The sequence below is a fragment of the Oncorhynchus clarkii genome, chromosome 16 (genome assembly GCF_045791955.1).
Source record: "Oncorhynchus clarkii lewisi isolate Uvic-CL-2024 chromosome 16, UVic_Ocla_1.0, whole genome shotgun sequence".
In the NCBI taxonomy this organism is placed as follows: domain Eukaryota; kingdom Metazoa; phylum Chordata; class Actinopteri; order Salmoniformes; family Salmonidae; genus Oncorhynchus; species Oncorhynchus clarkii.
The window spans coordinates 49,375,552-49,387,222 of NC_092162.1; the positions used below are offsets into that span (position 1 = coordinate 49,375,552).

At 41.3% G+C, this 11,671-nt stretch overlaps 1 protein-coding gene across 1 annotated transcript; it reads right to left on the minus strand.

The window, feature by feature from the left end:
- Window positions 1–1,363: 1,363 nt before the first annotated feature.
- On the minus strand, window positions 1,364–7,852 carry LOC139368636 (mitotic arrest deficient 2 like 2). The gene is made up of 9 exons (XM_071107755.1): window positions 7,782–7,852; window positions 7,560–7,609; window positions 7,331–7,449; window positions 7,166–7,237; window positions 6,924–7,024; window positions 3,689–3,783; window positions 3,273–3,346; window positions 3,029–3,121; window positions 1,364–2,890 (listed from the first exon to the last, which is right to left on the minus strand). The coding sequence occupies exons 2-9, from the start codon at window positions 7,597–7,599 to the stop codon at window positions 2,849–2,851; spliced, it is 636 nt and encodes a 211-aa protein (XP_070963856.1). The 5' UTR covers window positions 7,600–7,609; window positions 7,782–7,852; the 3' UTR covers window positions 1,364–2,848.
- Window positions 7,853–11,671: the final 3,819 nt, after the last annotated feature.

Here is an 11,671-nt window from a genome sequence, read left to right on the forward strand (position 1 = left end):
GAAACAAATGACAAAACTTAGTGTACATGTTCGAACAGGCTATCGTAGAATTGAAAAATAATTGAAAAAGGCTATCGTTTGGAAGAAACCTGGCACCATCCCTACGGTGAGCCACGGTGGTGGCAGCATCATGCTGTGGGGATGTTTTTCAGCAGCAGGGACTGGTAGACTAGTCAGGACTGAGGCAAAGATGAACAGAGTAAAGTACAGAGAGATCCTTGATGAAAACCTACTCCAGAGCGCTCAGGACATCAGACTGGGGCGACGGTTCACCTTCCAACAGGACAACAACCCTAAGCACACAGCCAAGACAATACAGAAGTGGGTTCAGGACAAGTCTCTGAATGTCTTTGAGTGGCCCAGCCAGAGCCCGGACTTGAACCCGATCGAACCCTATTTTCAGGTCTCTGGAGAGAATTGAAAATAGCTGTGCAACAACTCTCCCCATCCAACCAGAAAGAGCTTGAGAGGATCTGCAGAGAAGAATGGGAGAAACTCCCCAAATACAGGTGTGCCAACCTTGTAGCGTCATACCCAAGAAGACTCGAGGCTGTAACCGGTGCTTCAACAAAGTACTGAGTAAAGGGTCTGAATACTTATGTAAATGTTATATTTCAGTTTTTAGTTTATTAATAGATTAGCAAAGATGTCTAAGAACCTGTTTTTGCTTTGTCATAATGGGGTATTGTGTGTAGATTAATGAGGGGAAAAAACAATTGAATCAATTTTAGAAGGCTGTAACCTAACAAAATGTGGAAAAAGTCAAGGGGTCTGAATACTTTCTGAAGGCACTGTATGTATCCTTTGGGTGTCCTGTCCTCTATCATTTTTTGTCAGAGGCATACATTTGACACTAGGATCGAGGCTCAGTGAGCAGGGTAGGTACCTGAGAACCAGCCATCCAGCTCCATACTGGGAGCACCCCTCAGTCCCCTGCCTCTCCCCAAGGGAGTACCCCCCCAGTCGCCTGCCTCTCCCCAATCATGCTCCATTTCCACCCCTGGTCTCACAGCCAATATTTTACTTCAGGCCTGGGCCTTCGATGAAGATCAGCCTTACAGGGAAGAGCTGTGACTATGAAACACATTTCCTTCCATTGGACATGGAAGCTCAGTAGGTGAGATAATGTGTATAGTCTCTTATGCTCACTGCACTTGTATTAAGTAGTTGAGTCCAGTAATGCCACATCAGTCCTGGTGTGTGCTGAAGTCTTCTGTTGTCCACCTTAGGCTCTCGGATGTCTCACCTCTCTCTGCCGCGGACCATGGAACCCGGGCCTGTGACCAGGGAGGAGCTATGGGAGGTGGACAGGAGGGCAGGCATTCTCCTGCACTTCCAAGCCCAGCAAAGGGTGAGGGCAAAAAAAGTTAATAAACCATTTATTAGTTATGCACAGTTCTCACCAAATGTTAAGCTAGTTATTTACACAAAAACATTTAAATGACGTATTAATGATTCGTAACATAAGATCATTTATAAGATTTTTAATATAGGTCCTTATAAACCGTTCCCTAATCATTAGCAGTCTTTTTGCAGTCACTAATCAAAATAATTTCATCTACAGTGCATTTAATATCGTAACACACTACATAAAGTAGACAAAATATAGACACATTAATATAGGAATTAACATTCATTTTAAATGAACAGGATGAAAAGCTAATACAACAAAACAGTAAAACCAAAGAACAATAAAATGATTGGAAGAAAGCGTGTTTGATATACAACCCTCAATGGTATTGTAGATACCCCTACCTGTATTCTCCATCAAATAATAAACAGAGCAAGTGCACTTCTGTCAGGTCAAATGTTTTTTGCCTTGTACTCAGTCCGTCCATTAGATTTACAAACCCTCGTGTTAAGCAATTCTAATCAGTATCCGAGATTTAAGGAACTTTTTTGGTGCATTACAGTGGAATGGAACATAACTTGACAAAAGTATTACAGTCTACTAAACACTTTATTTTCCAAAGTAGAATGCATTATGAAAAAACAAAACTCAAATATTAAAATCAAAAACGCTCAATCCACATTTATTCACAAAGCATTTTTGCAGTTTGGGTTGAGTACTTTCTTATGGACCATGTCAATGTTCAACACTTACAATATCAAACCATGCAACCTGTTTGGTCATCCCTGTTATCGACTGTCTAGAATCAGGGCTATCCAACTCTGTTCATCGAGAGCTGCCGTCCAGGAACAGGGTTAGAGAGCCCTGGTCTAGAACTTTAACCAGGTAGACCGTATCCACCTGAGACTCCCCCAAAAAACATGTTTTAGTGAACACAATAATTAACATCATAGTGTAAACATACAACACAAAAGGGCTGCATTTAGACAGGCAGCCAAATGCAGATCTTTTTGTCACTAATTGCTCTTTTGTTTAACCAGATCAGCTCTGAAAAAAGATCTGTCAAGAGATGTGATTGGTCAAAAGACCAATTAGGGGAAAAGATATCAGTATTGGGCTGCTTGTGTAAACGCAGCCTATGGTACATTTAAACATTGCTTTATACACCAACTGGAAACAGATAGAATGGGAACAAAAGTGCCCACTATCCCACAGATCATTCCCCTTAGGCTTTGCTGTAATAACTATGTACATACTAAATGATTTTCATTGTGATGAGCAATGATACAGTGCTGAACCGATAACTGACTCTGCATATCCCCTCTTGCCAAGTCAAACTATGACAAAAAAAAAACAGTATTTTTCTCAAAGTTTTCACAGTTCAAGCATTAGAATGAAGATCCAGAGATCCCCACTTTCCCAAATGCACACCTCAACTAGTTGATTATTGTGGCAGCTGCAGTGCAGAGATTGCCATCTTTTTTAGTCGAGCTTCATCTATGAAGCCTTTTGTGCCCTCTCCTCCACATACAGTTGCATCTAAACAAATAAAATATGTCGTTACATACACATTTTACACAACATGAAATGATTCACATTCAAACAACATTACCGTCTATTAGTATGGGCTTTCATGCAAGTGTCGTAATCTTCACAAAGAACCATGCCATTGCTTACTTTCACAATGTCTGATGTCATGGTCTTCAGGGGTATGAGTCTGGGCTCCTGCATGTGTACTTCCTGCTCATCTGCAACTATCCATGGAAAATCCTGGAGGGGAACATGAAAACATCACATGTGGAGTGTACAGGCCCACACATTAGAATACAACATATGATTGAATGTAGGTACACAAACAAGTCCGTGTATTACAATCAACACACATACAGTATTGAAACGTCATGTTTGTGACAACACTGACCTTGATGACCTGAACCTTTTCCATGTTGCGGGTGGCTGCCTCCCTGGTGTGGACCAGCACTGTAAACGTACATCCTGGGACAGTGGAAAGTAAATAGACATATTACAATACTATGACCGCTGCTAGACAACAACTTAACAGAAATTGTATACTGTATGTATAATGTGTATTTTTATTTTTTATATTTTTTTTTAAATTTTTTATATTGTATAATACAGGGCACATTTGGAAAAGAGGCCTAGATCTCAATATGACTTCCCTGTCAAAACAAAGGTAAATTATATATATATATATATAAAACATTTGTTTGGGAACGTAAGACTTATATAGCAGCAGACCTCCAGCTATCGATTTTCACACAGAGATGTTTCTCACCGAGTGTCTCTCCATTCTCCAATATAGCTTTTCCATCTTACCCGGTGGGTTGTTTTCCAGAACTGCATCACATACACTGATCTTCAGGATAACCGCCCTCAGTAACTGTTCCACGTGTGACAGCAATGTATCAGAGCTGTAGAGCCAGAAGAGTAACTCGTATAAGCTCAAGGTATCGAAAAGGGCAATCCAACAACAAACCATATTAAATCAAATCAAATTGTATTCGGCGCATGTGACAAATACAACAGGTGTAGACTTCACCTCGAAATGCTTAATTACGAGCCCTAAAAAGTAAGAATATTTGAGAGAAAAAAAATTCAAGGAAAATAGTAACACATTACAATAACAAGGCTACATACAAGGAGTAAAGGTACAGAGTCCATGTGTTTGGGGTACAAGGTAGTTGGTGATTGAGGTAATATGTACATGTAGGTAGGGGTAAAATTGACTAGGCAATCAGGATAGATAATAGCAGTAGTGTGTGTGGAGAGTGTGAAAGTGTGTTTGTGTGTGAGTATGTGGGGTCAATATGCATGTGTTTTGTGTGTGTGAGCATATGTAGTGCGTGTGTGTGTTTGATGGAGTGTCAGAGTAGTGCGTGAGTAGATTCCAGTGAGTGTACATAGAGCCAGTGTAACAGAGTCAGTGCAACAAAAAAAGGGGGTCAATGCAAATAGTCCAGGTGGCCATTTGAATAACTGTTCAACAGTCTTATGGCTTGGGGGTAAAAGCTGTTCAGGATCCTTTTGGTCCCAGACTTGGCGCTCCGGTACCGCTGCCGTGCGGTAGCAGAGAGAACAGTCTATGACTTGGGTGGCTGGAGTCTTGGATGGCAGGGAGCTTGGTCCCAGTGATGTACTGGGCCGTACGCACTACCTTCTGTAGCGCATTACGGACGGATGCCAAGCCGTTGCCATACAGAGCAGTGAAGCAGCCAGTCAAGATGGTCTCATTGGTGCAGCTGTATAACTTTTTGAGGATGTATTTCAACCTTCAACCTTCTGAGGGGGAAGAGGTGTTGTCATGCCATCTTCACAACTGTGTTGGTGTGTATGGACCATGATAGGTCCTTAGTGATGTGGACACAGAGGAACTTGAAGCTCTCGACCCACTCCACTACAGCCCTGTTGATGTGAATGGTGGTGTGCTCAGCCCACCATTTCCTGTAGTCCATGATCAGCTCCTTTGTCTTGCTGACGTTGAGGGAGAGGTTGTTGTACTGACACCACACTGCCAGGTCTCTGACCTCCTCCTTGTAGGCGGTCTCATCATTGTCAGTGATCAGGCCTACCACTGTCGTATCATCTGCAAACTGAATGATGGTGTTGGAGTTGTGCGCGGCCACAGTCGTGAGTGAACAGGGAGTACAAGAGAGGACTAAGCACGCACCCCCGAGGGGCCCCCGTGTTCATGGTCAGCATAGCTGATGTGTTGTTGTCTACCCTCATCACCTGGGGGCTACACATCAGGGGCTGCCCATCCAGGTGCAGAGGGAGATGTTCAGTCCCGCGGTCCTGAGATAAATGATGAGCTTAAAGGAGAACTATGGTGTTGAACATGATGAGCAGTAGTCAATGAACACCATTCTCACATTGGTGTTCCTTTTGTCCAGGTGGGAAAAGGGCAATGTGGAGTGCAATATAGATTACATCAGAGATTGCATCATCTGTGGATCTGTTGGGGCGGTATGCGAATTGGAGTAGGTCTAGGGTGTCTGGGATGATGGTGTTGATGTAAGCCATGACCAGCCTTTCAAAGTATTTCATGGCTACAGATTTTTTTATTTCACCTTTATTTAACCAGGTAGGCTAGTTGAGTACAAGTTCTCATTTGCAACAGTCGATGGCGGTTATGATATCGTTTAGGACCTTGAGCATGGCTGAGGTGCACCCATGACCAGCTCTGAAACCAGATTGCATATTGGAGAATGTACGGTGAGATTCAAAGTGGTCGCTAATCTGTTTGTTACCTTGGCTTTCAAAGACCTTAGAAAGGCAGGGTAGGATAGATATAGGTCTGTAGCAGTTTAGGTCTAGTGTCTCCCCCTTTGAAAAGGGGGATGACCGGGCAGCTTTCCAATCTATGGGAATCTCAGACGATACGAAAGAGAGAGTTTGAACAGGCTAGTAATAGGGGTTGCAACAATTGCGGCAGATAATTTTAAAAAGAGAGGATTCAGATTATCTAGCCCGGCTGATTTGTAGGGGTCCAGATTTTGCAGCTCTTTCAGAACATCAGCTATCTGGATTTGGGTAAAGGAGAAGCGGGGAGGTTTGGGCAAGTTGCTGTGGGGAGCGCAGGGTTGTTGACTGGGGTAGGGGTAGCCAGGTGGAAAGCATGGCCAGCCATAGAAAAATGCTTATTGAAATTCTCAATTATTGTGGATTTATTGGTAGTGACAGTGTCTCCTAGCCTCAGTGCAGTGGGCAGCTGGGAGAAGGTGCTCTTATTCTCCATGGACTTTATAGTGTCCCAGGACTTTTTTGAGTTTGTACTACAGGATGCACATTTCTGATTGAAAAAGCTATCCTTAGCTTTCCTAACTGCCTGTGTATATTGGTTCCTAACTTCCCTGAAAAGTTGCATATCACGGGGGCTATTCGATGCTAATGCAGAACGCCACAGGATGTTTTTGTGCTGGTCAAGTGCAGACAGGTCTGGAGTGAACCAAGGGCTATATCTATTCCTGGTTCAATTTTTTTTTAATGGACCATGCTTATTTAAGATGATGGGGAAGGCAATTTTAAAGAATAACCAGGCATCCTCTACTGATGAGATGAGGTCAATGTCATTCCAGGATACCCCGGCCAGGTCGATTACAAAGGCCTGTTCGCTGAAGTGTTTTAGGGAGATGTGAGTGCTACTGGACAAAAAGTAATTTAGACACATTACCTTGGCGTTCTTGGGGACAGGGACTACGGTGGTCTGCTTGAAACATGTAGGTATTAAAGACTAGGGTTGTCATGATGCCAGTATCGTGATACAACGATACCAGATTTTCCATGGCAAAAAGGAAAATACAAAGCAGACTAAACACTTTGGTCCTTTAAAAAAATCTACTGTACGTAAAATATTATGTTTTATATCTTGGAAAATAAATGTGATTCTGGGTGACAACATAAAGCTTTCCAACATTAAGACTGTTTTCCTCAGAAAATGTTGCCCGTTTCATGTTTTTTTCCCTTGCCATGACACATCGGAGTATCGCAATTCTGGTATCGTGACAACCCTATCAGAGAAGTTGAAAATGTCAGTGAAGATATATACACTCACCTGATGGATAAAAGAGGAGGCTGTGAAATCTCAAAGACAAATCTCTCAACTGGATGATGCTCTTTGTCCATGATGACCACAACCACTTTTTCTGCATCATTCTGAGGGAGAAATGTAGAACTTCATGCAAGTAATATGTACTCAAAAAAAGGTGTGCCCTCATGCAATAACATATTTAGCATGGTGAGCCATTGGGTTTGCAAAACTATGTCAATCATATGTAGGCTAATGTATTCTCTCACCTTCTCAATGAGGGGTTTTACACAGTGAAGAGTATCATGGATGTATTGGTTCAGCTCTGGGTGGCATGACATCTAGAAGGTAATGCAACATGAGTGATGGATATTTTGCAGATAACCGTTAATAGTAGCTGAATAGTTATTACCCCGGTGATATTATAACCTTACCTGTACAGGTACATTGTATTTCTTTCTCTTCTGGAATATTCCAGATGGGTACACCTCTCGTACATAGAGGATGAGATGAATAGCCACTTCCAAAAACTCACACAAGATGTCAGCCACCACTGCAAAAGAAGACAGGCAGTAACGAAGCTTGAGTCTATATGAAAATGAAATTGTTAATAGAAATGCACATTTTACAGGTCGATGTAAAATAATTTATATAGCTAGCTACCTTGTCCAAAATTGAGGTCTTGTCTTGTTAGCGTTGTCATTTTCTGGTGGCTGAGAGATGAGAACACAAATAATGTCGAATGATATGAGGCGAACGTTTCAAACGTGTCAAAAAAAGGAATTGCAACATGGAACAATTCAACCTTTGAAAAACGTAAGACTGTCGTTTGTAAATCTGTTCTCAGGATTTAATCATAATATACAGCAAAGATGCGAATAATACCTGCAACGTCTGTATATTTGTTTACATCCACTGCTTCTTGTCGTCGCTTGGTTATGACGTTTATATGGCGCACACTGATATCTTGAAACACACTAGTTGACGTATTGTGTGCGCTGTGTTGAAACCTCCGTTCCCCCATCTTGGCACTCCCCCACCACTGTAAAAACATTTCGGAAGCTATAGAATACATTTATTAATTTCTACATTCGTTTTGCCACATTTATTATATTACAGATCCCTTAATGCATACCTTAAAATTATAGTATGTGATCTAAGCATATGTATATATACAGTACCAGTCAAAAGTTTGAACACACCTAGCCTCAAGGGTTTTTCACAATTTTTTACATTGTAGAATAACAGTGAAGACACCAAAACCATGAAATAACACATGGAATTATGCAGTAACACAAAAAGTGTTAAACAAATCAAAATATATTTTATATGTGAGATTCTTCAAAGTAGCCACCCTTTGCATTGATGACAGCTTTGCACACTCTTGGCATTCTGTCAACCAGTTTTATGAGAAGTCACCTGGAATGCATTTCAATTAACAGGTGTGCCTTGTTAAAAGTTCATTTGTGGAATTTCTTTCCTTCTTTGTGCGTTTGAGCCAATCAGTTGTGTTGTGACAAGGTTGGGGTGGTATACAGAAGACAGCCCTATTTTGGTAAAAGACCAAGTCCATGTTATAGCAAGAACAGCTCAAATAAGCAAAGAGAAATCACAGGCCATCATAGCTTTTAGACATGAAGGTCAGTCAATACGGAACATTTCAAGAACTTTGAACGTTTCTTCAAGTGCAAAAAACATCAAGCGTTAGGATGAAACTGGTTCTCGAAGGACCGCCACAGGAAAGGAAGACCCAGAGTTACCTCTGCTGCAGAGGATTAGTTAATTAATAGTTACCAGCCTCAGCAATTGCAGCCCAAATAAATGCTTCACAGAGTTCAAATAACAGACACGTCTCAATATTAACTGTTCAGAGTAGACTGCCCTTAATCAGGCCTTCATGGTTGAATTGCTGCAAAGAAACCACTACTAAAAAGACGCCAATAAGAAGAAGATACTTGTTTGGGCCAAGAAATACGGTGGAAATCTGTCCTTTCGTCTGATGAGTCCAAATTTGAGATTTTTGGTTCCAACAGCCGTGACTTTGTGAGACGCAGAGTAGGTGAACAGATGATCTCCGCATGTGTGGTTCCCACCGTGAAGCATGGAGAAGGAGGTGTGATGGTGCTTTGCTGGTGACACTGTCAGTGATTTATTTAAAATTCAAGGCACACTTAACCAGCATGTCTACCACAGCATAATGCAGCAATACGCTATCCCATCTGGTTTGCGGTTAGTGGTACTATCATTTGTTTTTCAACAGGACAATGACCCAAAACACGCCTCCAGGCTGTGTAAGGGCAATTTGACCATGGAGAGTGATGAGGTGCCGCATTAGATGACCTGGCCTCCACAATCACCAGACCTCAACCCAATTGAGATGGTTTGGGATGAGTTGGACCATAGCGTGAAGGAAAAGCAGCCAACAAGTGCTCAGCATATGTGGGAACTCCTTCAAGACAGTTGGAAAAGCATTCCTCATGAAGCTGGTTGAGAGAATACCAAGAATGTGCAAAGCTGTCATCAAGGTGGCTAGTGCCTTGCGAAAGTATTCGGCCCCCTTGAACTTTGCGACCTTTTGCCACATTTCAGGCTTCAAACATAAAGATATAAAACTGTATTTTTTGTGAAGAATCAACAACAAGTGGGACACAATCATGAAGTGGAACGACATTTATTGGATATTAACTAATTAATATATAACTTTTTTAACAAATCAAAAACTGAAAAATTTGGGCGTGCATAATTATTCAGCCCCTTTACTTTCAGTGCAGCAAACTCTCTCCAGAAGTTCAGTGAGGATCTCTGAATGATCCAATGTTGACCTAAATGACTAATGATGATAAATACAATCCACCTGTGTGTAATCAAGTCTCCGTATAAATGCACCTGCACTGTGATAGTCTCAGAGGTCCGTTAAAAGCGCAGAGAGCATCATGAAGAACAAGAAACACACCAGGCAGGTCCGAGATACTGTTGTGAAGAAGATAAAAGCCGGATTTGGATACAAAAATATTTCCTAAGCTTTAAACATCCCAAGGAGCACTGTGCAAGCGATAATATTGAAATGGAAGGAGTATCAGACCACTGCAAATCTACCAAGACCTGGCCGTCTCTCTAAACTTTCAGCTCATACAAGGAGAAGACTGATCAGAGATGCAGCCAAGAGGCCCATGATCACTCTGGATGAACTGCAGAGATCTACAGCTGAGGTGGGAGACTCTGTCCATAGGACAACAATCAGTCGTATATTGCACAAATCTGGCCTTTATGGAAGAGTGGCAAGAAGAAAGCCATTTCTTAAAGATATCCATAAAAAGTGTTGTTTAAAGTTTGCCACAAGCCACCTGGGAGACACACCAAACATGTGGAAGAAGGTGCTCTGGTCAGATGAAACCAAAATTGAACTTTTTGGCAACAATGCAAAACGTTATGTTTGGCGTAAAAGCAACACAGCTCATCACCCTGAACACACCATCCCCACTGTCAAACATGGTGGTGGCAGCATCATGGTTTGTGCATGCTTTTCTTCAGCAGGGCCAGGGAAGATGGTTAAAATTGATGGGAAGATGGATGGAGCCAAATACAGGACCATTCTGGAAGAAAACTGCAAGTCTGCAAAAGACCTGAGACTGGGACGGAGATTTGTCTTTCAACAAGACAATGATCCAAAATATAAAGCAAAATCTACAATGGAATGGTTCAAAAATAAACATATCCAGGTGTTAGAATGGCCAAGTCAAAGTCCAGACCTGAATCCAATCGAGAATCTGTGGAAAGAACTGAAAACTGCTGTTCACAAATGCTCTCCATCCAACCTCACTGAGCTCGAGCTGTTTTGCAACGAGGAATGGGGAAAAATGTCAGTCTCTCGATGTGCAAAACTGATAGAGACATACCCCAAGCGACTTACAGCTGTAATCGCAGCAAAAGGTGGCGCTACAAAGTATTAACTTAAGGGGGCTGAATAATTTTGCACGCCCAATTTTTCAGTTTTTGATTTGTTAAAAAAGTTTGAAATATCCAATAAATGTCGTTCCACTTCATGATTGTGTCCCACTTGTTGTTGATTCTTCACAAAAAAATACAGTTTTATATCTTTATGTTTGAAGCCTGAAATGTGGCAAAAGGTCGCAAAGTTCAAGGGGGGCGAATACTTTCGCAAGGCACTGTATTTTGAAGAATCTAAAATCTAAAATATATTTTGATTTGTTTAACACTTTTTTGGTTACTACATGATTCCATATGTGTTATTTCATTTTTAAATGTATTCATTTAACCTTTATTTAACCAGGAAGGGCTCATTGAGATTTCAAATCTATTTTTCAAGAGCGTCCTGGCCAAGATAGGCAGCACCAAGTCATTACAAAAATTACAGACAAACAACAAGAAAAACTACAAGTAATCTAGTAAAAACCATAGAATTCACAAGAGTATAACAAAATCAAAAACAGCTAATTAAAAACATTGACAGGTCAGGGAATCAGTCTCAAGATCATTCATCAGTGATTTAAAAATACCAATCAGGACAAGTTCTTCCAGTTTAAAAGTATTTTGTAAGGCGTTCCAAGACGATGGCGCAGAGTACATAAAAGCCCTTTTACCAAATTCAGTTCGGACATTTGGAACAGTAAGCAGGATAAAGTCCAGCGAACGAAGAGAGTACCCACCACATTTCTGAACAATAAAAATGCCCAAATAAAAAGGCAGTAAACCCAAAATAGCTTTGTAAATAAAAGTATACCAGTGCCTGAGCCTACGAGTGACTAGAGAAGGCC

What these genes read in the sequence shown, in the direction of transcription:
- LOC139368636 (XM_071107755.1), bottom strand. Translation starts at nt 7,599, where the DNA reads ATGACAACGCTAACAAGACAAGACCTCAATTTTGGACAAG. An exon ending in CCTCCTCTTTTATCCATCAG is followed by an intron (nt 3,784 to 6,923) that starts GTGAGTGTATAT and finishes CTGGCTCTACAG; the next exon opens with CTCTGATACATTGCTGTCAC. An exon ending in TGACATCAGACATTGTGAAA is followed by an intron (nt 2,891 to 3,028) that starts GTAAGCAATGGC and finishes TTATTTGTTTAG; the next exon opens with ATGCAACTGTATGTGGAGGA.